The sequence below is a fragment of the Heteronotia binoei genome, chromosome 21 (assembly GCF_032191835.1).
Source record: "Heteronotia binoei isolate CCM8104 ecotype False Entrance Well chromosome 21, APGP_CSIRO_Hbin_v1, whole genome shotgun sequence".
Classification (NCBI taxonomy): Eukaryota; Metazoa; Chordata; class Lepidosauria; order Squamata; family Gekkonidae; genus Heteronotia; species Heteronotia binoei.
In genome coordinates, this window is record NC_083243.1 from 171,413,506 (window position 1) to 171,440,781 (window position 27,276).

Consider the following 27,276-nt stretch of genomic DNA (forward strand, 5'->3'; position numbering starts at 1 on the left):
ACATTTTTAAGGGGCCTTCTTACATTCAGGATCATAAGCTCTTCAAGTTTAGTTCAGCTTTAGGGGATATGGTAAGAAGAGTGAAAGAGCGAAATGGGGTTGCAGAATAGTCAAGTCCACAAGCTATTGTGAAATAATGAGCTTTAACTACAATGAATTTAACAAAGTATCTTCTAGGTGAAAGGGGATATTGCCAAAAATTCTCAAGACTCCAGTAATAAGGACATCCCCTCTCAGGCCTCTGGCCGCCAAATCCTGAGTTTTGAAGAAGAATATAAGTCTGAATCACATTTCCCAAAGATCTGTATGAATAACCATATGTATTTATCCCAACAGGAAACATTAAACCAATGGCTAGAGATAATTACACAGTGGTGACCAACTTCATTCTATTTGGATTAACAGATCATCAGGAGATGCGCCCTCTGCTCTTTTCTGTGTTTTTCATAATCTATATTATCACTCTGTCAGGGAATATTGGAATGATTTTATTAATCTGGATTGATCCCCAGCTTCATACACCAATGTATTTTTTTCTTAGCAATCTGTCCCTTTTAGATGCTTGTTATTCCACCACCATCACACCAAATATGCTGGCCAACATCTTAGAGGACAACCAATCCATCTCGTATACTGCTTGTGTTGCACAATATTGTTTTTTTGCCATCTTTGCCACCACAGAATTCTTCCTCTTGGCTGCCATGGCATATGACCGATATGTGGCTATCCACAGTCCTTTGCTCTACATGACTATAATGACTAAGAGGGTCTGCACAACACTTGTAGCTGGATCATACTTTTGGGGCTTTGTGAATTCTCTCATTCACACAAGTGGACTGCTAACATTATCATTCTGTGGTTCTAATGTTCTCAACCATTTTTTCTGTGATCTCACCCCCCTCCTGAAACTATCCTGCAGTGATATCTACTTAAACGAGATGTTGATTTTCACATTTGGCAGCTTGTTTGAAATGAGCACCCTATTGATCATTATCATCTCTTATGTATTCATTATTTTAGCTGTGCTAAGGATTCACTCTGCTGAGGGGAGATACAAAGCCTTTTCTACTTGTGCCTCCCATCTCACAGCTGTGGCCATATACCATGGGACCATTCTCTTCATGTACTTCAGGCCACATTCTAGCTATTCACTTGACACAGACAAAATGGCCTCCGTGTTCTACACTGTGATAATACCCATGCTGAATCCTCTGATCTACAGTCTGAGGAACAAAGATGTTAAATGTGCTCTTAAAAAAGTGATAGGAAGAAAAGTGTTTTCTCGGTGAATGAATCTTACTCATATATATTTATTTAGATGATATCCATGCCACCTTTCCAATGCTGTTCTTGAAGTAGCGGCAAATCCAGTGTACACAGAGAAATGGATACTTTTTCCAGACAAAAGCAAGGCAGTACAGGACCAAACTGTTTTTAAGGGGGAAATCCTATTGGTATTCAGGAATCCCTTGGAATGGTTAGAATATACATTGAGACTAATACTTTCATTGCTAGTGGAAGCCAAGCCTCTTGACATCAAGGGTGGGGCACATTTTGCCCCCACCAGAAGAGTGGTGCTTGCTTCCCTGTTCCTTCAAGAGTGAATGTTAGTCATTGATGTATAGGACACATAGGAATGGGGTGAACTGCTTTAAGAGCACTTTTAGGTACAGTTTGAGGAACAGGAATGTGGAATTTGATTTCTAAAAGTGATTGAAAAGCATTTGCCAGCTGAATGCCTATCACAAAACATTCAAGAGGAATGGCCAATAAAAGATTTGAGCTTTTCTGAAACTTAATTCTTGGTCATTTGCCCTTCATACATAAACTTTATTGCATTAGCAACAAGAGCCATAGCAAGTAAACTTGAAAGTAAAAGAGCGTAATACAATAATCAAACCAGCAAAACAATTAAAAATTGGGTAATTCCAAAATGTAGAATACAAGAATAAACATCGTTACATCAGTAAAATTTATATATCAACAATGAAATTGTAATGAAATAGGTGCAAACTTTTAAAAAAAAACAATTTAACACAAGATTTGTCTTAATGTTCTGCTGAATAGTAGGACTAGTTTTCTTCGTAATGACTTCCACCCCTTTCCTTAAAACCATTGCAGATACTTCCTCTTCAGCCCACTCCTTACCTGCCTTCAAGTCTGTGGCACAGTCCACAGTGGGGTAGTATGCCATATGAAATAACATAGATGTTCTCAGGGCTTTTGTTCTGGAAAAAGAGGTGCTGGAACTCTCAAGAGGGAGATGAAAGAGAAACAAGAGTGCCCCTCCTGAACCTTTAAACATTTTTTGAGAATTTTGTTTCCACAAAGATGTTCCAAAACTCCATTCTGCTGTGTTCCCCCTGGAAAAAAAACGTCCTGGTTATTCTTTTGGACTTTGTCTTTAACCTGCATCCATTCAGCAGAAATGTGTGTGATATATGTGTATATATATGAGAGTGCATAAATTGACATGTCCTAGAAAACCTAACAGGGATGACACAATTTGAAGGAACTAATTGAAAATATGGGCTTCATTAAACGATAGTTATGAACTTCTACTTCTCATGGTTTTCGGTGAGAAAGTTAAGTACATGCTTAACCCCAAACAAATGGTAGCAGCAGTGCTTAGCTTTCTGTAGATTGTCCTCACTGTTTGTTTGTTTTTGTATACGAACTAAAAATTTTGCCATTAAAAATAATTAATTCTCTGGTTTCTAGAATACAAGAACAAAATTTCCCCCCTTGTTGACAGTACACAGTACACAAACCATTGAAAGATCTCCAGAGGAATTGGATTCATAGAATCATAGAGTTGGAAGGTACCTCCAGGGTCATCTAGTTCAACCCCCTGCGCAATGCAGGAAACCCACAAATACCTACCCCAAATTCACAGGATCTTCATAGCTGTCAGATGGCCTTCTAGCTTCTGTTTATAAAACTCCAAGGAAAGAGAGCCCACCACCTCCCGAGGAAGCCTGTTCCACTGAGAAATCGTTCTAATGGTCAGGAAGTTTTTCCTAATTTTGAGCCGGAAACTCTTTTGATTTAATTTCAACCGATTGGTTCTGGTCCTACCTTCTGGGGCCACAGAAAACAATTCCACACCATCCTCTATATGACAGCCCTTCAAGTACTTGAAGATGGTGATCATATCACCTCTCAGCCGCCTCCTCTCCAGGCTAAACATCCCCAGCTCCATCAACCTTTCCTCATGGGACTTGGTTTCCAGACCCCTCACCATCTTTGTCACCCTCCTCTGGACCTGTTCCAGCTTGTCTATATCCTGCTTAAAATGTGGTGCCCAAAACTGAACACAGTACTCCAGGTGAGGTCTTACCAGAACAGAGTAAAGCAATATTATCACATTACGTGATCTGGACACAATACTTCTGTTGATACAGCCCAAAATTGCATTTGCCTTTTTAGCCACCGCATCACACTGTTGACTCATGTTCAGCATATGATCTACTAACAGTGCAATCCTAAAGAGAGTTACACCAGTCTAAACCTATTAATTTTAATGGGCTTAGACTGGAGTAAGCCTCTTTAGGATTGTACTGTAAGACCCCTAGATCCTTCTCGCACATACTACTGCTAAGACAAGTCTCCCCCATCCTATAACTATGCATGGGATTTTTCTTACCGAAATGCAGAACTTTACATTTATCCCTATTAAAATTCATTTTATTGGTTTTAGCCCAGTTTTCCAGCCTGTCAAGATCACACTGTATCCTGTTTCTACCTTCTTCTGTGTTTGCAACCCCTCCCAATTTAGTATCATCTGTAAATTTAATAAGCATTCCCTCTATTCCTTCATCCAAATCATTGATAAAGATGTTGAACAAAACAGGTCCCAGGACAGATCCTTAAGACACGCCACTTGTCACTCCTCTCCATGAGGATGAGGAACCATTTACAAGCATTCTTTGGGTGCGATCTGTCAACCAGTTACAGATCCACCTAATGGTAACAGGATCCAAACCACATTTGACCAACTTGTCAACAAGGATAGTATGTGGAACCTTATCAAAAGCCTTACTGAAATCAAGATAGATGACATCTGCAGCACTCCCCTAATCCAGCAAGGTAGTCACTTTCTCAAACAAAGAGATCAGATTAGTTTGACCTGACTTGTTCTTGAGAAACCCATCACATCCATTCTTTCTAAATGTTCCAGGACCAACTGTTCGATGATTTGTTCGATGATTTGAATTCTTCCTTGTTGGTGAGAATCAGATCCAAGATAGCAGATCGCCTTGTTTCCTTCCTCACTTTCTGGAAAAGGAAGTTGTCAGCAAGACAAGTCAGGAATCTATTTGACTTTTCATTTTTAGCAGAGTTGGACTTCCAACAGATGTCCAGGTAACTGAAATCTCCTACGATCACTGTATCCCTTCTCTTGGAAAACTTTGCATTCTGTTGTAGGAGCATCTCATCCAAGTCCTCTGCCTGGCTTGGTGGTCTATAGCAGAACTCCACAATAATATCACTGTTTTTTCTTACTCCTTTTATTTTTACCCAGAGACTCTCAACTGAGCTGCCATGTTCAGATTCACATATTTCCTCACTAATATATACCTCCTTCACATATACTGCTACACCTTCGCTCTTTCTCATTTGCCTGTCCCTTTTAAATAAGTTGTACTCCTGAATCCTAATATTCCAGTTGTAAGTGTCATCCCACCAAGTTTCAGTAAGGCCTATTATGTCATAGTTGCCTTCCCGTATTAGGACTTCCAGTTCCTCTGTTTGTTTCCCATACTCTGTGCATTAGTGTAGAGACATCGGAATCAACGTTTTATGCATCCTGAGGTTTAGTTTCTGTACAAACCTGCAAATTCACATTACCTAGCATATGCGCCACTCTCTGCAAATCTTTAATGTTCTTATCCCCAGTTTCTGGCATCATACGAGGCTTTGAATTATTGTCTCACTACCCCATACAATTTAGTTTAAAGCCCTCCTTATTAGGTAAGCAAGGCGGTTACCAAACACCCTTTCCCCTACCACCTTAAAGTGCAAACCATCTCCTGATAGAAAACCACCATCTCAAAAGTGTAAGCCATGGTCCAGAAATCCGAATCTTTCCTGACGACACCATCGACGTAGCCAGTCATTTGTTTCAAGTATTCTTCTTTCTTGTCCTAAGTCATGGCCTTCAACAGGAAGAACTGACAAGAACACAACCTGTGCACCCAGCTCCTTCACCTTCTGACCCAGAGCCACATAATCTTTTCCACATAACGTTTAGGGTTATGACGTGCAGTATCGTTCATTCCTATATGGATCACCAAGAAAGGATAGTAATTCGTGGGCTTGACAAGTCTTCCAATCCTTTCTGTCTCATGCTGGATGCGGGCACCCGGCAGACAGCAGACCTCACGGGATGACAAGTCCGGTCGGCACACTTTGGGCTCCACCCCTCTGAACAAGGAGTCTCCAGTCACCACCACCTTCCTCTTCCTATATTGGGGAGCAGAAGCTCCAGGCTTCTTATCCACGGGATCCTAAGAAACTTTCTTCAAGCTTCGTGGAGGCTGGGGAAGTAGCCCTTGTTCCAGTGGTTCAGAATCAGTTACTGTGGGGAGATTATGGAACCTATTGCTGAGTAGCAGAGGCTCAGAACATCTCCTGATTTTCTTTCTCCTTCACGTTACATTTTTCCAGGAACCCTCCTCCTGTGTTGGGTTCTCTTCTAATTGCTGAGATACCACTTCCTCTCCCTCCTCTTGTCCTTTCAAGAGAGCCTCATGCGTTCTGTCAAGAAAATCTTCACCTTCCTTTATACACTGCAGTGTGGACAATCGTGCCTCCAGTCCCCATATCTTCTCCTCCAGCAGGGCCACTAACTTACACTTGCTGCAAGTGTAATTGCTGCTACTCTCAGGTAGAAATACAAACATCCCACAGTCATCACATGTCACTGCATCTGCTTTCTCACCAGCCATGCTGCTGCAATCCATTTCAAATTTGTCTGTATTTTGACTTCTCTTTAAATCCCACTACCAACTGCCACTTGAAACTACTTGTAAGTACCACCTTTCTACAGAACCCCCAGGCAAGACCCCCAAGCTAAGAGCCACAGACCAAAAGCTCACGCCTCTGGTAAGGAGGAGCCTTGCAAATTAAAGGCTCAAGCCCCCACCCACCTCTGACTCAACAGCCAGAGCAACAGCAGAGGGTGGGGCCAGCAATTACCGCCAGGCAAACAAGCTCTCCTCACTCAGCAACAGCTACACAAAAGCAATCAGAAACCCCTCTCCAGCAGGCACCAAGCACTCACACAGTTCTCTCCCACAGCAACCCTAGGTAATGCTCCCCTGCACTTTTAGAAAAGAAAAATCACACTCACTCACCTTACCAGAAGCTCTGTTCTAGCACTAGAAAGCACCTTCCTCTAATGGATTGTGTCGACTCCAGTTGTATATCATCAAACACTACTTTTTTCTTTGTATTTATGTATCCAAAGGCCATGGGACCTTTTATGTAGACATCTACATCAGCATACCCTGTAAGAAGAGCCCTGTAAACGCTTGGAGGATTGGTTACATCAGGGTGTGTGTGGCCTAATATGCAAATGAGTTTCTGCTACAAAAAAAGCCCTGAGAATGCCATTTCACATATGAAAATCTTTTCAGTACGTTTCAGAGAATTATCCTAAAGTATTGACTGAAACAGATAATGTTCTTCCAGGACTTATCAATCATCTTGTGATAAACTTCATGAACAAAAATTTGACTGGATTTTAATTACATAGACTACATAAAGAAGTTTAGAATCAAATCTGAATCTGGTTTGTTATTTGTGTGGTTTGTGCTCTAAAATTATGACTCGTCCTATAAAAAGAGGGGAAATGACTAAAACAGAACAACTGAATTACTTTTGAGATCAATTACTCCTCTGAAAACTGTACCACAGGGAGGAATATCAGTTGCCTTGATTGTGCAAACGGGATTTTCTTTACAACTTCATGTGATTTGAAGAATATAAACACTTTTAAAAGCCGTTCCATTATTCCATGAATGAGTTTTGAAGATACTAAAAGATAAAACTTTGAAAAAAAAAGTTGAAGGCTGCAATACACAAGTGTGTTCAGTTTTGCCCAAGACTTACGTTCTGTATAGACTGTTAAATCTCAAGTGTCACAATGCACTATCAATTACTATGGTCAGCAGAGGGAAGATATTATTTTTCATATCTCACATATAAATAGCATACAGAAAAGGAGCAGTTTGGAAGAGATTCCATTGGGCATTCATAATTCTTGACGCTTTTTTAAAAACATTCTCTCTCTTGAACCTTCAGATGTAGTGCATGTGATATGACATCAACGAGAAGGAAAAATATAAATTTCAAAAAAATAAATTCATGTCCATGCAACAGATCACTATCTGCATTGCATGCAGTCTTGTAATTTCCGTCAAGAATCAAGACAAAAACTGAACAGGTGTTTACTTATGGTCAGGGCCTTTTCTGTAGAGCTCATTTGCATATGGGACCTGTTTTGTTCAACATCTTTATCAATGATTTAGATGAAGGAATAGAGGGAATGCTTATTAAATTTACAGATGATACTAAATTGGGAGGGGTTGCAAACACAGAAGAAGGTAGAAACAGGATACAGTGTGATCTTGACAGGCTGGAAAACTGGGCTGAAACCAATAAAATGAATTTTAATAGGGATAAATGTAAAGTTCTGCATTTAGGTAGGAAAAATCCAATGCATGGTTATAGAATGGGGGAGACTTGTCTTAGCAGTAGTATGTGCAAAAAGGATCTAGGGGTCTTAGTGGATCGTACGCTGAACATAAGTCAACAGTGTGATGCGGTGGCTAAAAAGGCAAATGCAATTCTGGGCTGTATCAACAGAAGTATAGTGACCAGATCACGTGATGTGACTTAGGGGGAGGCGTTTGGGAGTTTCCTGCATTGTGCAGGGGGTTGGACTAGATGACCCTAGAGGTCCCTTCCAATTCTATGATTCTATATTAGGCCACACACCCTGCCATCACAGCTAGGCAATCAATCCAGCAAATTCAGGCATAGGAGACACAAGAATCATAGAGTTGGAAGGGACCTCCAGGGTCACCTAGTCCAACCCCCTGCCCAATGCAGGAAACTTACAAATACCTCCCCCTAAATTCACAGGATCTTCATTGCTGTCAGATGGCCATCCAGCCTCTGTTTAAAAACCTCCAAGGAAGGAGAGCTCACCACCTCCCAAGGAAGCCTGTTCCACTGAGGAACCGCTCTAACAGTCAGGAAGTTCTTCCTAATGTTGAGACAGAAACTCTTTTGATTTAATTTCAACCCATTGGTTCTGGTCCTACCTTCTGGGGCCACAGAAAACAATTCCACACCATCCTTTATATGACAGTCCTTCAAGTACTTGAAGAAAGACATTCATGATGAGTGACACTGGCATTTGAATGTCCCACCTCTGTAAATTGAACCAAAGAACCTTGTCCCACATCTGTAAATTGGACCAAAGAGTCAGAATATACACTCCACATGAAAATGCCGCTCCGCTGCTTTTCTATGGCATATCTTCAGACCAGATCTCTGCGAGCAAACATAAGCCTGGAGAAATCTGCTCTGCCCCTTCCACTTTCCGAAATACCTCTCCCAGCATCCTGTCTCACAGAGTGGCCAACCAGTTCCTCTGGAGGACCAACAACAGGGCAGAGAGGCCAAGGCCTTCCCCTGAGAAGAACATCAGAAGAGTCCTGGACCAGTAGTTCATTTAGCCCAGCATCCTGTCTCTCTCAGCAGCCAAACAATTCCTCTGGATGCTCAACAACAAGGCAGAGAAGCTGAAGCCTTCATAAGAACATCAGAAGAGCCCTGCTAGATCAGACTAGTGGTCCATCTGGCACAGCATCTCCATCTCACAAGTGGCCAGCTAGGTCCTCTGGAGGGCCAACAACAGGGCATAGAGGCTAAGGCCTTTCCCTGATGTTGCCTCCCAGCATTATGATTCAGAGGTTGACTGCCTCCAAACATGGAGGTTCCATTTAGTCACCATGACTAGTAGCCAGGGCTTTTTTTGAGCAGAAATGCACAGGAACGCAATTCCAGCTGGCTTGGTGTCAGGGGGTCTGGCCTAATAAGCAAATGAGTTGCTGCTGGGCTTTTTCTACAAAAAAGCCCTGTGTGAAACAATGACGATGTCAGGGGTGTGTGGCCTGATATGCAAATGAGCTCCTGCTGGGCTTTTTCTACAAAAAAGGCCCTGCTAGTAGCCATTGACAGACCTGCATGAATCTCTCTAATTCCTTTTTCAAAGCCATTAAAAAGGACATTTGCCCTGACTAGCCTGATCGTGTCCGATTTTGAAAGCTATATTTGCGGCTGTCATATATCTACCACGTATAAATAAATCTGTATAAAACTTTAAAAGAAATCTTGGAAGCTAAGCAGGGTTGGCCCTGGTTAGGACTTGGATGGGAGACCACGAAGGGAGTCCAGGGTTGCTACGCAGAGGCAGGCAATGGCAAAGCATCTCTGTTCCTCTCTTGCCTTGAAAGAGACACTCCCAGGAGGAGGGAGGAAGGAGGCAGACCTTTGTATGCAGCTATTGAGCCACAAGTGCAAAACAGAACTCCCCTAAGCAGAAGCAGTCTACCTTCAAATGCCAGCTGCCAGGGACAGGTGTTAGCTGACAGCTGTTGTCTGCCAACTCTTTCCTTCAGAGACCGCATCTAGCTGATCGGTGTCAAGACAGGATGCTGGACTTGCTGGATTGCCAGTCGCGGTCAGTCGGGTCCTGGCAAACAAGCCTCACAGTTTTAAATATATTCTGAACTGCACTTCCTGGAGGCCAGATTGTGGGGGGAGCATTCCTCCAGACTTCAGTAATAAGGGGACCTCTGTGCCATCTTCCCTGCAGGGCATCTTCCCTATGCCCTTGGTGCCCAGGCAAGGGGTGAGGGTGAAGCAGCAGCCGGGGTGACCAGGCAGACGAAGGAGGGATGGCCATTCCTTACCTGGGCAGAAGAGCAGGCAAGCCAAGAGGAGGCCACCAGCCAGCCCCAGCCCCATTGGTTAGTCTGCTGCTGCTTCTCTGTTGTGCTCCAAGGTGGGAGGAGATGGACGGCAGCTTCTGTGGCAGAAGGGCTGCAGAGGGGAAGGGATAAGGTGTGCCATGACTACTGACAGGCTGCCTTTCCCCAGCCACAGTGGCTCAGCAAGGGCTGGCGATGCCAGAGAGAGAGAGTCACATGCGGCAGAGTGGGCAGTGGCAGGCCCAGTTTCTCCCAGGAGGGCATGCTTGTGTTTCTCACTCTTTTCACAAGTCCATTGGAGGCTGGAAACAGCAGAGAAGATGGAGGACACAATGGGTGTAAAGTAATGTTCTGGGAGCACACGGCTGTCTTCTTCTTATGGAGCCCTGGCTAACCCAGCCAGAGTGGTGCTCCAATGCGCTCTGGCTCAAAAAAAACCCTGCTTGTGGTAGTTAAGTAAATAAATACGATGCTCTTTCTTTTTCAAAGACTATGCAGTTTAGAGCTCCCAGATGTGTCTCATTCAAGCCCAAGGAGGCACAATTGGTATAAGTGGGGAAAACCTTAACAAAATTTGGCAAAATCAATTTTTTAACATTCCATGATTGTGGACATACAGAGCATGATCCACAAGAAAAATGCCCACTGGTCCCTTTTTTTGCAGTATTTGTGCCAACTTTATGTTGAGTCCAGAATTTGTCAGATCAGACTAAGAATTTCTGAACATAAATCACATTTTAAACGTGGTAGTTTGGAAGCTTCTGTAGTACATCATTTTTCTATAAGAGGGCATGCATGTAATTATTTTAAAAGTGTTGCTTTAGAACAATTGGAAACTCAGATGTATAGAAAGAGCTATTGAAAAGAGAAATCAATTAGATATTCCACCTAGGTATGCTGGAACCCAACAGACTTAACCAGTTTGTTGATTACTCTTGTTATTTATGAAAATGTGCATAAAATAACAAGCTTGTTAATGGTAGATTTCCCTTTAACCTGTATGTCTGAGTGAATGGACAACTGTAACTGATTTACAACTAACTATATTTGAATCGTTTTTATTTTGGTTTTGTACACCTGAGAGAACAAAATACTTTGGAAGGTGAGTTCCTAGACAAATGATCTTTGGATAGTTTGAATTCTGTACTAAAGTCTTGAGGGTAAGTTTTTTATTGCATTAAAATTGTTTGCTGTTCAATAGGTCAGTTTGGATACTCTCAAGGTGTACGTAGATCTCTAGAGATGCCAAAAATAAGGTCAGTTGCCCTAGAAGTGGACATTTCACAGGCTCCAGCTGATGGAAGCTTGACTGTTGGAAATGTCAGAAAGTGAATTCAGACACTGCATTCTGGACTTTTGCTGGGATTTTCAGCAACTGGAGTTTTAATTGCTTCTCTGCTATCACGAAAGCAGTGGATTCTCACCACACTCTCACACTTTCCTGGAGGATGCTTCTGTCCTTGACCCATTTCAGTCCGGCTTTCGCCCGGGACATGGGACGGAGACAGTGTTGGTTGCCCTAGTGGATGACCTTCAACGGCATCTGGATCGGGGTGGCTCGGCGGTGCTGATGTTGTTAGACCTGTCGGCTGCGTTCGACACGGTCGACCATCGGCTACTGAAAGGTTGCCTTGGCGATGCGGGGATTCAGGGGTTGGCCTTACAGTGGCTTTCCTCTTTCCTGGAAGGTCAGGGACAAAGGGTCGCAGTTGGGGGGGAGCTATCCCGGAGGTGCACACTCGATTGTGGTGTGCCCCAAGGGGCGGTTCTCTCCCCGATGTTATTTAACATCTATATGCGGCCTCTTGCCCAGATTGCCCGAAGGTACGGGCTGGGGTGTCACCAGTACGCTGATGACACCCAGCTCTATCTACTGATGGACGGCCAGCCGGTCTGCGCCCCGGAAAATCTAGATCGGGCACTATATGCCGTGGCTGAGTGGCTCAGACTGAGCGGGCTGAAGCTTAATCCTGCGAAGACAGAGGTCCTTTGTCTGGGTCGCCGCGGCCCGGGAGGCGGAATCCCCCTACCAGTTTTTGACGGTGCGCCGCTGACAGCAGCGGACAGGGTCAGGAGCTTGGGGGTGCTATTGGAGCCTTCCTTAAAGATGGAGGCTCAGATAGCAGCCGCTGCCAAGTCCGCGTTTTTTCACCTTAGGCGGGCAAGGCAGTTGGCCCCCTTCCTGGAGCGCGACGACCTAGCAACAGTGATCCATGCTACGGTCACCTCGAGGTTGGACTACTGTAATGCCCTTTACATGGGGCTGCCCCTGTCCCGAACTCGGAAATTGCAGCTGGTGCAGAATGCCGCGGCCCGGCTGTTACTGGGTCTCCCAAAGTGGGGACACATTCAGCCGGGTCTTCGGACCCTGCACTGGCTTCCAGTGATATACCAAGTCCAGTACAAGGTGCTGGTTATTACCTTTAAAGCCCTATATGGCCTGGGACCTGTCTACCTGAAGGACCGTCTTTCCCCACATGTTCCCCAGAGAGTACTGAGGTCGGGAACACAAAATCTCCTTACTATTCCTGGGCCAAAAGAAGCCCGCTTAAAATCCACCAGAGAAAGGGCCTTCTCTGTTATGGCCCCTACATGGTAGAATCAGCTGCCGGAGGAGGTGAGGGCCCTGCGGGACCTTGTTCAGTTCCGCAGGGCCTGTAAGACGACCCTCTTCTGGCTAGCTTACACCTAGCTAAGATTAGAACTCAATGTAGCTTGCCAGATTTCCTCTTATATATATTTGGAATATTTATTAATTTTTAAGGTTTTATCTGTTTTAAATGTTTAATTGTTACATGTTTAAATATCGTTTAATTTTTATGTCGGATCAATTGTTGGAAGCCGCCCTGAGCCACTTGTGGGAAGGGCGGGATATAAATTCTAAATAAATAAATAAATTTGAATATTTATCACAGTAACGTGTCGTTTAAGAATTACAAGGCATTCTATTTTTCATAATAATTTATTGTTTTTGTGAGGGCTCATTTTGTAGAAAAATAGGTGGTGGGGCTCATCCAGGGATTGTTATGCAGCTGCACCTACTATTCAATGGACAAGGTAGGTAGGTAGGAGGAGGAGTTCAGGAGCTGTTGAATTCAAGGCCTGGTTTTTGTGTCTTTAGTCACAGTTTCTTCTTGCAGTTATATACCTTATTCATTGGCTGTGATTCCTCTTTGATCTTGTACAATACTTGTTAAGCTTTTCAGGCTTCTAGGAGTTATGGAAAGCATGCAAAACTCCCAATTAAATCAATCAAGCAGTGGATGTCATGTTGGTATTTGCCAGTGTGTTATGTTCCAGTGTTTACAGTTAACTGTAGATGACTAGGATTTAGCAGCGCCATTATGCAATCTGGTTTAAATGAATACATTCTCATGTATCATACTGGAAAAATAATATGTCTATCTGACATACTAAAGACAGCACTAATCAAAATAATGACCATGATGCACTTTGCTTATTTAAATCAAAACAATTGGGGAAAGTAGTTTAATTGTTTCCATTCAAAAAAGAGACAATGCATAGGTATGCCTGAACTTTTTTATTGTTTTAACCAATTTATTGATAGCATATGGTTACAGAACTTAATTTCCCTTCGTTGCTTCAATACTAACCCATATGACTTTTCAATCCCCCCTCCCTCCAATATAGACTTCCCCGAGGTTATAGATTCTAATTCAATACTAAAGATACATCTGACTAATCAAAATTCGTTATATAAATATTTTCCCCCCCTTCTTGCTTCTTCGTTTTTTCCCCCCCCCCCATTATTAGGTATGCATGAACTTTTAAAATCTCAAAGCTTTTTCCAAAGTTCCCTAAAGAGTTCTAATTATCTTCTCTGAGACTCTGAGAAATGACTTACTTTGGGGATTCGAAGATCATTTAAAGAAATAAAACTTCCCTTTCACACCCAAAACCATTTCCTATGTGATCAAGTCATCTCTCCTCCACTGTGATGTAATGCATTTTTCCAGAATATTTGGAAATGTAGATTGCCTTCATTCATTACATAATTCATTCATTATGTGGGAAATCATCTGATTTTCAGTTTGTGTGTTTCTAAGGTACTGTAAAAATGTATGCAAAAATATATGCATTTAACTTGTTGCATGTTTTCTATTTTAGGATGAATGAAAACACTCATGGGATTGCTATATAATCTGAAAAAATTAATGTCTCTGCCAGGAACAACTAGTATTATTCATTTAGAGATACTTCCCTGGCATGGCAGATAAGATTAGTGTTTCAAGAGCAGAGCCACAATTTCCAAACCCTGTTCACTGAAACAATGAGAATGAAAAGGTTTCAGCAGAAAGAAGAATGGAAGGCACTTGCAGGTATCCAATAAAATCCATGATGAATATGAAGGAAATATTTGTCCCCACAATCATTTACCACTAGAGTTGTATAGGATGATGAAAACGATGGGTTGGTTCCTATTACTCTGTTCTGTCAATGATGGTGTTTTCCTCTGATACAGCAACATCAAAAGGTCTTGTACAATGCTAATAGCAGAACAGAATGAAGGGTCCAACCCAACATTTATACCAAGCCTTGCCGCAAGCAAGTGCAAAGAGAAACTGAAGTTAAAAGAAAACAGGATAGTGACATCTTAAAGATTAACAAGATTAGTCCTTACAAAAATTAGTGGTTTAGGCATCATGGATTCCTGTTTCATTTTGCAGCTGCAGACTAACATGGCCACCCATCTGTGGTCAATACCCTTTTTAAGCTTTTTTTTTTTTTTTTGAGAAAAACAGACAGATGGCACCAAGTCTCGTTGCTCTTTCAAAAAAACCTCCACCACCAGACAGGCTGAGAATATCCCTCTGTCTGCAGAGATACTTAAGTTAAACTGACTTTCCTACAGCCCTATCTTTCAGGAATAATCACTCCCAACAGCTCCTTTTGTGCAAAATCTTGAGCATGTTAGCCTCCTGACTGTTTACAGCACTTTACATAGAGGAATACCTTCTTTGCCCATCTCAGAATCTGGGGCACCAATCAGATCTGATGAGTGTACCCTTTCATTCTGTTCATCAGGTGCACTGGCATATCAGTACAATCCAATGGCTTTGAAAAATTATACCATGGTATCTGAATTCATCCTTCTTGGATTAACAGATCGTCTGGATCTTCAGGTCCCTCTCTTTGTCTTATTTCTAGTAATTTATGTTCTGACATTGGCTGGGAATGTGGGAATGATTGTATTGATCAGGATCAGTCCTCAGCTCCATACCCCCATGTATTTCTTTATCAGCAATCTGTCTTTGGTTGATCTCTGCTATTCTTCCATCTTTGCTCCAAGGCTGCTAATGAATTTTGCTCAGTCAAAAATAATTTCTTATGCTGGCTGCATCACCCAACATTGTTTTTTTGTTGTGTTTGTGACTACTGAAGGATTCTTACTAGCTGCAATGGCATATGACCGCTATGTAGCCATTTGCAGTCCACTGCTCTATACTGCTATTATGACCAAAAGAGTTTGCATTCATCTCCTAGGAGGGTCATATTTGGGGGGGCTATTGAATTCATTCACACACACATCTGGCTTATTGATATTATCATTCTGTGTTCCTAACACAGTCAATCACTTTTTCTGTGATACACCAGCTATGCTGCAAGCTGCATGCTCTGATATCCACATCAATGAACTTCTGTTGGTCATCTTCTCTGGGGTAATTGCTCTTTCTACATTCCTGATCATCATAATCTCCTATCTATGCATCCTCACCACAGTCCTAAAGATCCACTCTTCTGAGAGCAGATACAAAGCCTTCTCAACCTGTGCTTCCCACCTGACAGCTGTAACCTTGTTCTATGGACCAGTAAGTTTAAGTCATTTGCAGCCTGCTTCCATGTACTCTCAGGAGCAAGAAAAAATCTCAGCTGTGTTCTATACTTTGGTAGTCCCTATGCTGAACCCACTGATTTACAGCTTGAGGAATAAAGAAGTAAAGAATGCTTTAAAGAAAGTAATCAGCAGTTAAAATTGATAATGCATTCTTGTTTTTTCAGGATGGTCCATATATATTTTATAATGAAGGAGAGACCAAAAAAAGAGTATTGTTTTAGATTGCTTGGTGTACAAAACTGCTGCAAAAAATAAAGAAAATTTTAAAGCAGATGGTGTGGAAAATTTCATGCTTCATGTTGTACTACTAGCAGATGTCTTATATAATTTGACTGCTGTATAGGGAAGAAGAATGCTCCTCTGCAGTATAGTCACCTCTGATGTGATAATTGTCATCCTTTTTGTAAGAAAAAAATGAGTCTAATCTTTCTGATTGCAGAGAAGCCGCTAATAATATTTAACATTGCATTAAGAAAGGCATTTTACTCTATGCTATATTTTTGTAAAAATAAAAACTCTACATTTTTGTAAGAAATGAACAGAAAATATTCAAAATTACCATGTAAGAAATGAGCAGGAAGTATTCAAAATTACAAAATTGTAAGAAATGAACAGGGAATATTCAAAATATTCAAAATTACTGTTACCAGCTATTCCAATATGAAACAGGGAGATACAGTTTAACTATATCCTACTGTTTTATATACTATGGTGACAGTTTTAAACAGGCCTACTCAGAAGTAAGTGAAATGTTATTCAATGAGGCTCATGTCCTTTCCAACAAAATCAGAGGGGTGAGTAGAATGGTGACAGACCCTAATACATCCTAAATGATGAACCATGCAACAAACAATCAAGTTGTAATGATTTTCATGTTCTATTTTTCAAAATAGCCTTTCTTTTGTTTATCTTGTCTTTCTAAATTTTCTGTATGATTCTACTAGGTATGAAATAAAATCCCTACACTTTTATTGTATCAACAACCATTATCTTAATTTCTTTTATAACACAAAGGTACAAAGGTAAGCGTTCACAGATCATTGATTTTCTCAATACTCTTTAAGACTTCACACAAATGTTATAAACATTATTGCATAGCATGACTAGGTTTTATTCTGTTTTAAAATCTTATTTTCACTATCTTTATCACTTGCATCAACCGGCTGCTGCTTTCTTTACTAGCTGTTGTTACCAGGTCATCAGCAAGGGGCAGCCTAATGTAAAGCACATTATAGTAATCCAGCTGTGAGGTTACAAAATCATGGATCAATAAAGCCAGATTAAGTTGCCTTAAGAAAAGAACAGATGGTGAACTTGCGACAATGAGGAGAAGGAACTCTTGTTAAAATTGCCTGAGCATGCCAGTCCTAATGATCAGTAAGATGAACTTATAGGAAGCCACCAGTTCCAGTGCAAGGAGTCCAAGTCCACATATGCACTGACTGCTCTTCCAACAAGTATTTCCCATGTTCAACAAAAATCTAACACTGCAGGGCTGTTTCTAGAACCTCTTGGAGGTACAAACAAATTCCATGCAATTATGTGCATTGTGGCAGCCCAGAGCCTCTGCCACAAATTTTTATTTATCTACAATCCTGTAACATCTGTGACTATGCCACATATACTGCCTGCCTCATTAGAATGGCAATTCATTCCACTCTGAACATATTTGAAGCCTCTGACAGTGTTCAAAAACAACCCTACAGAGCATGTTAGACTAATTCTAATGAGAAATTATCAAGGCATGTATGAATTATCCCTGGTTCATACATTTAGCACTAAGCAAGTGTTGTGTAACAGCAGTGCAAGCTACTCCCCTCTACCTTGCAAACAGGTTCTAGTATGAATCATATCTTCTTTGCAAATGGTTGAATAAACAGAGACCATATTGCCTATCCTCCCCCCAAATGAAACTCTACCCAAATTATGGGACACATAAACTTATCTACAAGCATGGGTTGCATTGAACTTGCAAAGTAGGCTTCCCAACTCCCCCCCCCCCCCGCCCTGCCGGGGGACCCCTGAATTAGCAGCCTCATCCCCCGCTCTCCAAAAATGTGGAAGTGGGAAGTGGGGGGGGTGGGGAAACGGCACGGTGTTTCTTTCCTTGTCTGCCTTCCTCCCTCTCAGGCTTTAGGCTTCTCCCTTCCTCCAGGTCACAAAGACCCGCCCACCGCCAGCTTGCTATTCGCTCCAGTCCGGCCTCCCTTCGCGAGGTGCATGCTGAGACTCGTAGTCCTTGCGTCCTCTCCGGCTGCCACAGGCATCTCCTTGGGGAGTCTGGCCGGAGGGGGGAGCTCCACCCCCAGAGGACCATGTGCGTTTCTACCTCTGGAGGCTTCAGTCGCTGATTGAAAGGCTTCCTCTTGGGATGGGGTGTCTGTGTTACTTTGAAGAAGTTGGCAGCAACTCGTAAGTAGAGAGGCCAATCCCCCTTCAGTGTTGCCAGAAATGGGGGGGGGGGGGGAGAGTCTGCTGAGTACTTCATTATTCTCTATGTGGAGATCGATTCTCATAGGGTATAATGGGGAATTGATCTGGAGGTTTCGGGGGCTCTGGGGGTGCTGTTTTTTGAGGTAGAGGCACCAAATTTTCAGTATAGTATCTAGTGACTCTCCCCAAAGTATCCCCCAAGTTTCAAAATGATTGGACCATGGGGTCCAATTCTATGAGCCCCAAAAGAAGGTGCCCCTATCCTTCATTATTTCCTATGGAAGGAAGACATTTAAAAAGGTGTGCGGTCTCTTTAAATGTGATGGCCAGAACTCCCTTGGAGTTCAATTATGCTTGTCACACCCTTGTTCCTGGCTCCGCCCTGATGTCTCCTGGCTCCACCCCCAAAGTCCCCAGATATTTCTTGAAATGGACTTGGCAACCCTATTGCAAAGCAAGCTTCTTAACATGGCAAAACCACCCCAGCTCAGTCAGGTTTGGAAGCTTCCAGACCCTAACTGTCACGGCTCACATGCCAGAGAATAGAGGGGATGGAAGAGTATACTCCCACCCATGACTATGAAGCCTTAAGGCTAGTCATAGGCTCCCCTGACCCTAAAAAGGCCTCCAACTGGGCCCCCCAGACTGCTATTGCTGAAACCCCTTCAACCTGTGCTTTTCCTGCCATCCCAGTTAGGGCCTAACCAGCGGTACCAGGCCTATTTGTGCCTCACCCCCTCTGACCATGTGAAGCAGGCGAAAGAAGCCCCCCCCCCCCCCCCGCCAATTTGAGCAAGGCCCAAAAAGTTCCTGCTCAGCCCCATAACAGATGATTATCTAATCCCACATGGTCTTAACAAGAAGGTGGACAGGTCATGCTGGACCAGATTGATCAGGGGGCTGGCAGCTTGATCAGGGGGCTGCCACATCCCCCTCCAGATTGATTAACTCCCCCACACTGAGCCTGTATAGGCTTTCCCCACCCCTTGTGATTCCATCCAAGGGAATAGGAAGTGGGCAACTGCAGCGGCTGCTTGATCAACCTCCACTGGTATTAGCATGATTTCCCCCTCAGAAAAGTGAAGTGACAAGAATCACTCAAACTGGTATGACCAGCCATTCACATTTGTCCCAATCCTTACCGGAGGCTATCAGAATGGCAATTCTTTTGAGTGCTGCCTCCATCTCAATGCACAAGCTAAAACTTAGTTAATCCATCAGTATGAGATGATCCCATGGCTTAATTTCAGCTGCTATTGTAACCCATTATCTATTTTAATATCAGGGCTTAGCCCTGATATATTTAAATAGCAAGACCCTAAGTATTCATCAACTAGCTCCAATAGATATGGTCTAGAAAGATGGGGTTCCAGTTAGGAAACATAATGTCCAAGCAGAGCTGAGTACTAGCATATCTCACTAACATGACAATGATTTCTCTATTTGATTTTTATGTATGTATTATTCAATTTTATATTCCACCTTCCCTGCAAGCTGTCTTAGGGTGGATCAGAACACAAGTAAGATAAAAGATCAATAAAAATAACAATTTGAAAACCAGTAAAAAAATATAAATTAACAGAACACAGGGTTTCCAGCTGGAATCATTGGTCTCCATACTTCATAAACTTGGCTATGTAAGATAGTACTTCAATATCAGTAGTATCAGCAAGTGTCAGCAAAAGAGGGCTAAGGTCTTTTGGGATGCCAGGCTACCTCAACCATAGGCCTGGTGGAACAGCTTAGTTTCACTGGCCTGCAGAAAATAAATCCCGCAGGACCCTGATCTCTGGTGGGAGCATGTTCCACCAAGTTGGGGCCAAGGCAGAAAAAGCCCTGGCCCTGGTCAAGGCTAAGCAGACATCCTTTGGACCAGGGGCAACCAGGAGATATTGTTCCATAGAGTGCAAGGCCCTCTGGGGCACATATGGGGTGAGGCAGTCCCTCAGGTATGTCAGTCCCAGACCATACAAGACTTTAAAGGTTAATACCAGTACCTTGAAGCAGTTCCAGTACTCGACTGGTAGCCAGTGCAATTGGCAGAGCACCAGCCAAATGTGCACCTGCACAGGCAACAACATCAACAGGTGCACCACTGCATTTTGCACCAACTGGAGTTTCTAGATATGTCACAAGGGCAAGCCCACATAAAGTGAGTTATAGCTATCGAGTCTGGAAGTGACCATTGCATGGGTCACTGTAGCCAAGTCCTGCAGGAAGAAGTAAGGCATCAGTTGTCTAATCTTCTGAAGGTGATAAAAGGAAGATTTGGCCACCATGGCATCTTGAGCCTCCATAGAAAGTGAGGCATCCAGGACCACCCCCAGTATTCTCACCTTCTGGGAAGGCAGAAGTACAGCATCATCCAGGGTGGGTAGCCTGATTCCTGATCAACCTCCCTGAATCAGGTACAGGACCTCCATCTTCACTGGATTCAGCTTCAGCCAGCTTTGCTGCAGCCACTCAGCCATGGCCTCCAAAGTGCTGGCCAAAGACTCTGGGATGGGGACCAGGTAAAGATGGGTGTCATCTGCATACTGATGACAACCCAGACCAACCCCCCAGACCAACTGGGAGAGGGGTTGCATATAGATGTTAACAGGGCTATTTTTGAGCAGGAATGCACAGGAACACAGTTCCGACTGGCTTAGTGACAGGGAGTGTGGCATAATAATAATAATAATAATAATAATAATAATAATAATAATAATAATAATAATAATAATAATAATAATAAACTTTTATTTATACCCCGCCCTCCCCGCCTAGGCAGGCTCAGGGCGGCTAACAGGACATGGTAGAAACCATGATACAAATAAACAATAGATAATACAGTTAATAATTTAAAGAATAAAACCAATAAAACAGTAAGACATTAAAATACAGTCGAATGGCATATAAGATGGCTCGGTATTATTGATTTTATCAAGAGTTCTGTCTTAAAAAGCTAGCCGGAAGAGGGCAGTTTTGCAGGCCCTACGGAACTGGTTAAGATCCCGTAGGGCCCGCACCTCTTCCGGCAATTGGTTCCACCATTGGGGGGCCTTTGTAGAGAACGCCTGTTCTCTGGTAGCTTTTAATTTAGTTTCTTTTGGCCCAGGGATTTCAAGATTTTTTGAGCTTGATCGCAGTGCTCTCTGGGGAACGTATGGAGAGAGGCGGTCCCTAAGGTAGGCAGGTCCTCGACCATATAGGGCTTTAAAGGTAATGACCAGCACCTTGTAACGAACCCAGTAAACAATTGGCAGCCAGTGCAACTCCCGCAGCCCAGACTGCACATGTTCCCACCGAGGCAGTCCCAGTAGCAGCCTGGCTGCTGCATTTTGCACTAGCTGCAGTTTCCGGGTTCGGTACAGGGGCAGCCCCATGTAGCAAATGTACAAATGAATTTCTGCTGGGCATTTTCTACAAAAAAAGCCCTGTGTGAAACCATGGTGATGTCAGGGTGTGTGGCCTAATATTCAAATGAGTTCCTGCTGGGCTTTTTCTACAAAAAAGCCCTGGATGTTAAACAACATTGGGGAGAGAACCGCCTCCTGTGGTACCCCACATTCCATTGGAAATCAAGGGATACTTTCACCAAGCACCACCTTCTGTTCCTGATCACAGAAAGAGGAGGGAAACCACTGTAAGGCAGACCCCACCCCAACTTCTGTATCAGCAAGGCAGTGGGCCAGAAGATTATAATTGACCATGTTGAACACTTTTGTTAGATCTAAGAGTAACAGCAATACTGACTTGCCTTGATCCAGTTGTTTCTAGAGGTCACCCATGAGAATGACTAGCATAGTCTCCATCCCATGGCCAGGGCAGAAACTGGACTGGAATGGATCTAGGATAGATGCATCATCCAGGAAAGTCTGGAGTTGCTCAGCTGCTGTTCTCTCAACTACCTTATACCCAAAAACTGAAAATTAGAAACTGGGCGGTAGTTGGCTAGGACTGTCAGGTCCAGTGTTGGTTTCTTCAAGAGCAGACGAACCACTGCCTCCTTTAGCCCTGCTGGAAAGGTCCCCAAGGAAAGGGACAAGTTGATGATCTCACTCAGGGGACCTGAATACCATCCCCACAGGCTTTAACCAGCCAGGAGGGACATGGGTCCAAGAGGCAAGTGGTTGACCTCACAGCTGCCAGAATCCTGTTGACATCCTCCTGAAAGAGTTGGCTGAAGTGATCTAATATTACACCAGAAGATGGACAAGGGTCTTCCAGTTCCCTTACTGTATCAACTGTGGTCAGGAGGTCCTGGCAGATCTACAAGACTTTCCCGGCATGAACGCGATTTCTATGAATAATGCGTACCCCCTCCCCCTCATACAGGATCTCTTAGGGGAGGGGTCCCAAGGGAAAATCTTCATGAAACTTGACCTCAGAGATGCTTACTTCTGGGTGTGCATCAAGGAGGGGGATGAGTGGAAAATGGCCTTCAACACACCCCTGGGCCAATACAAGTACTTGGTCATGCTGTTCAGCCTTAAAGGGACACCAGGGGTATTCATGAACTTAATCAATGAAGTGTTGCATAAATACCTATATAAGGGCGTGGTCTGTTACCTGGATGACATTTGATATACTCGCAATACCTGCCCTCACACACCCAGTTGGTAAGGGAGGTGCTGCAAACACTGCACGAGCACAAATTATTTGCCAAACTGTCCACAAGACAAAGCTTGACTTTTTGGGATACCGCATTTCCATGGGGGGCCTGGGAATGGATCCTACCAAGATACAAGCCATGGTGGAGTGGGAGCCTTCTCAAACTCATAAACAACTCCAGAGTTTCCTCGGGTTTGCAAATTTTTATAGAGGGTTCATCAATAACTTTGCCGAGATCAGCCTACCCCTCACATAACTGTTGAAAACCAAGGGGAAGGGGCCACAAGTCACTAAGGGTAGCTCTAGCCTCCTGTTGACGGGGAGTGTCAAAAGGCGTTTGATGAACTTAAGGCCCAGTTCACCTCTAAGCCCTGCCTAATACACCCCGATGAAAACAAAAGGTTTGTGGTCCAATGTGACGTGAGAGACATCGCCCCCACAGCTGTGTTACTCCAGGAGGAGCCAGATGGCCAGTTGCACCCCGGTGCATACTTGTCTCAAAATTTCAGCCTGACTGAACGTAACTGGTCGATGTGGGACAAGAAAGCCTCCGCCATCAAACTGGCCCTAGAAAAATGGAGACACTACCTAGAAGGGGCGCGGGAACCATTTGAACTCTGGACAGATCATAAAAACTTAGCTGCCCTCATTGCCACCTGCAACCTCAACAATAAGCAAGTAAAGTGGGTGGGGCTATTTTGGCAGTTCAATTTCAAGCTGGGGCACATCCCCGGAAAACTGAACTTTTGGGCAGATGCGTTGTCCTGCCTCCCTCAACACGATAGCAAGAGGGAGGAGATTATCGACTCTTTGTTCATGCCCTCCCAACTGAGCACATTGGTAACCATGCATGCGCAGAGCCAAAAGGAAAGGGATCCCCCTGATGGGTTCCTAACCAAACTGAAACAAGCTTTCCTCGACAGTCCCCCAGAGGAGGATTTACAATTAACAAAAAGTGGATGATGGGTTTTGGCGCCAAAGGGAGAAACTCTACGTGCCCCCCTCTTTATGTAAGCGAGTGATCTAGAGGGTGCACGACTCCAAACTGGGGGGGGGGCATTTTGGGTTTGTAAAGATAGTGCATTTGATTCAGAAACAATTCTGGTGGCCAGGGTTACACAAGGATGTGGGAGAATATACAACAGGGTGCCCCACCTGTATCATGGCGAAAAAGGGGGGTTGCCACCAGGGCACTTACAACCTCTTCCCCCCACCTCGGCCCCCTGGGAATGCATATCCATGGACTTCATAACTGACTTACCTCCCTCGATGGGGAAGACAGTGATCTGGGTGGTAGTGGACACTTTTTCTAAGCAGGCTCACTTCGTGCCATGTAAGCAACTCCCCATGGCAAAGCAGCTGGCTCAGTTGTTTATCCAGCACATCTTTCAGCTACACGCCTTCCCCGCTAAGGTGGTCTCCAACTGCAGCCCACAATTCATTGCCAAATTTTGGTCGCACCTCTGTGAACTAGCAGGAATGGAGCAAGGGCTCAGCTCCACCTACCACCCACAGACAGACAGACAGACGGAACACACCAACGTGGTGCTTGAACAGGTCTTACATTGCTATACATCCTTCCAACAGGACAATTGGGTGACTCTTCTACCCTTTGCAGAGTATGCTTACAACAACAGTGTGCATAGCGCCACTAAAGTGAGCCCCTTCCAAGCGGTGTATGGATATGAAAGCAAACCGTTCCCTGAACTTGCCCCCCCCCTCGTCAGCCCCCGCAGACTTTACTGAATGGTGGCAAGGGATAGCAGGAGGTTGGGAGATTATTAATAAGCAACTATAGAGGGCACAAGAAGCCTACAAAACCCAATATGATAAAAAAAAAACACTCTGAACTTTGGGACTTAGCAGTATGAGACAAGATGTACATTTCGACCAAACACTTGCCTAATGCACAAAACTGTAAAAAATTGGGGATGAAATATTTGTGACCCAGCGGCAAGTGGAGGAGCAGGAAATCAAACCCGGTTCTCTCAGATAAGAGTCCACGCGCTTGTCCACTACACCAAACTGGCTTCATTGCCATCTCATAGACCTTCATAAACATTCTATAAGTTATTAATGCCACTCCATCACAAGTACACCTCCACACTTGTGGAATCCACATCCAAATGAAGTCAGTCATATATAGTCTTAAAGGAGGAGGACTCCATTATATCATTAATCTCCAGTACAACAGAAGTGATATTCACTATTAGAAAGCAGTCTCAATATTGGCACAAACTCTTCAGTATTCATACAAGGATGATGAGTGGAGTCATCATTCAAAAAGTAGTCAGCCTCAAAGGTAAATTATCCTTTACATGTTCACTACATGGAAAACCATGTTTCGCATAAATTGCTTTTTCCTAATAGTGAATATAACTTCTGTTGTACTGGAGATTAAGGATATAGTGAAGCCCTTCTCCTTTAAAGATATATCTAACTGACTTCGTTTGGATGTGGATTCTGCTTTCAGCATTTGGAAGACAATAGAGCACTTTGTGCCAATACTAAAACATTTCTTTGCTTTCAGAAATTGTGTATTGTAGAGGAATCCCACCTTTTTGTGAAAATAGGGCATTGTATGCTTTTTTTGTATGTATTATTGTCCGCCAAGATTAATAACTGTTTGCTTAAGTCTAGATGAAATCTGACACAATATAAGAGAAACAACTTTACTCTAAAGAAGGGGCTGTGATTTTCTCTAAGACAATCTAAAGCAGTATTCTGAGCCAAAATGAAGTCCTCTCTATGGTCGTCTGATTTTTGTCAGAAGTACATTTGTTTATTATCCCTCATCCATTCCAGAACTGTCTCCAGGCACCAACTGACAGTTTCTACAGCCTCCCTAGGCACATCTCATCTGCATATCAGTGTGAATTGCAACTCAAATCTCTGGATGATTTGCATGGACCTCTGCCAGCAATTGCATATAGATATTAAAAAGCATTTGGGTCAAGATGTAGGCCAGAGGCCAGGGGACTGAACAGCAATCCTCTAGCACTATGTTCTGAAAATTACAATTTTATTATTACGTTTATTTTATTACATTTGATTTATATCCCGCCCTCTCCGCAAGCGGACTCAGGGCGGCTCACAATATCTACACAATTAAACCAGTACAATATATAAAACCATAATTTAACATTTTCAGTTTAAAAAACATATTACAATTAAAATTATTAAAACCATTTTAAAGTGCTGAATCCCTACATTACAGCGGCATCAGAATTCCAAACAGTGATCACCGGTGTTCTGTGTGATGTCCGGTGGCAGCCATCTTTGTCAAGCATCGAAGGCCTGCTTGAACAATGAGGTAAGATCAAAATTACTGCAGAACAGGGCTTTCTTGTGTGGCCACAAGAGGGCACTCCCTATGGGGTTCAGCCAGATTAACCCACACAGGACAGGTCAGTGGCCGTCTGAATCCAGCCTTTGAGTGACAAACCAGGCTTTATCAATGCATAGCATAATAATAGGCAGGGCTTTTTTTGTAGCAGGAACTCCTTTGCATATTAGGCCACACACCCATGATGTAGCTAATCCTCCTAGAATTTACAATAGACCCTGTACTAAGAGCCCTGTAAGCTCTTGGAGGATTGGCTATATCAGGGGTGTGTGGCCTAATTTGCAAAGGAGTTCCTGCTACAAAAAAAGTCCTCTTAATAGGCTGTCCTAAATAAAAAGGGGGGGGCTGGTGGACTGGGTCAAGGAGTCAGTAAATGTTCCCCTGAGAGATGGGGCATCCAACCTGTGCTGAAGTGGGTAGGGGTGCATCCATTCCAAAAGAAACTTTCTCTGTACTCAGGAGAGCTGGGTAACTCTTGACTGCTGTTAGATCTGTCAGCTGCATTTGACACAGTTGACCATCAGCTACTGACCCACCATCTCGCCAACGCAGGAATTCAGGGGTTGGCCTAACAATGTCTTTCCTCTTTCCTTCAAGGCTGAAGGAAAACAAAGGGTGGTGATTGGGGGGCAGTCATCCCAGAGGCACCCATTTAATTATGGTGTGTCACAATGAGTGGTGCTTTCCCCGATGTTGTTTAACATTTATATGCGCCCCCTTGCTCAGATTGCCCAGAGGTATGCCATCAGTATGTGGATGACACCCAGCTCTATCTACTGATGGATGACTGGTCTGACTGTGTCCCAGAAAATTGGACCTGGAGTTGCAAGCTATGGCAGGATGGCTCAGGCTGAGTCGTCTGAAGCTGAATCCAATGAAGACAGAGGTCCTTTGCCTGAGTCATGGTGGTCCTGGCAGGGAAATCCCCCTACTGGCTTTTGATGGTATGCCACTTACAATGGTGCCCAGGGTCAGAAGCTTGGGGGTGCTACTAGAGCCTTCCCTGACAATGGAGGCCCAGATAGCAGCCACTGTCA

General features: G+C 43.5%; 1 protein-coding gene across 1 annotated transcript; it reads left to right on the forward strand.

The window, feature by feature from the left end:
* Window positions 1-350: 350 nt before the first annotated feature.
* On the forward strand, window positions 351-16,018 carry LOC132589243 (olfactory receptor 5J3-like). Its single transcript, XM_060261938.1, has 2 exons — window positions 351-939; window positions 15,078-16,018. Exons 1-2 carry the CDS (start codon window positions 351-353, stop codon window positions 15,998-16,000), a joined length of 1,512 nt encoding a protein of 503 aa, XP_060117921.1. The 3' UTR covers window positions 16,001-16,018.
* Window positions 16,019-27,276: the final 11,258 nt, after the last annotated feature.

Excerpts from the sequence above, each read along its gene's own strand:
- LOC132589243 (XM_060261938.1), top strand. The coding sequence starts at position 351 with ATGGCTAGAGATAATTACACAGTGGTGACCAACTTCATTCTATTTGGA. Across the intron at positions 940-15,077 it reads TGATATCTACTTAAACGAGA|CAATGGCTTTGAAAAATTAT; the intron begins TGTTGATTTTCA and ends ATCAGTACAATC.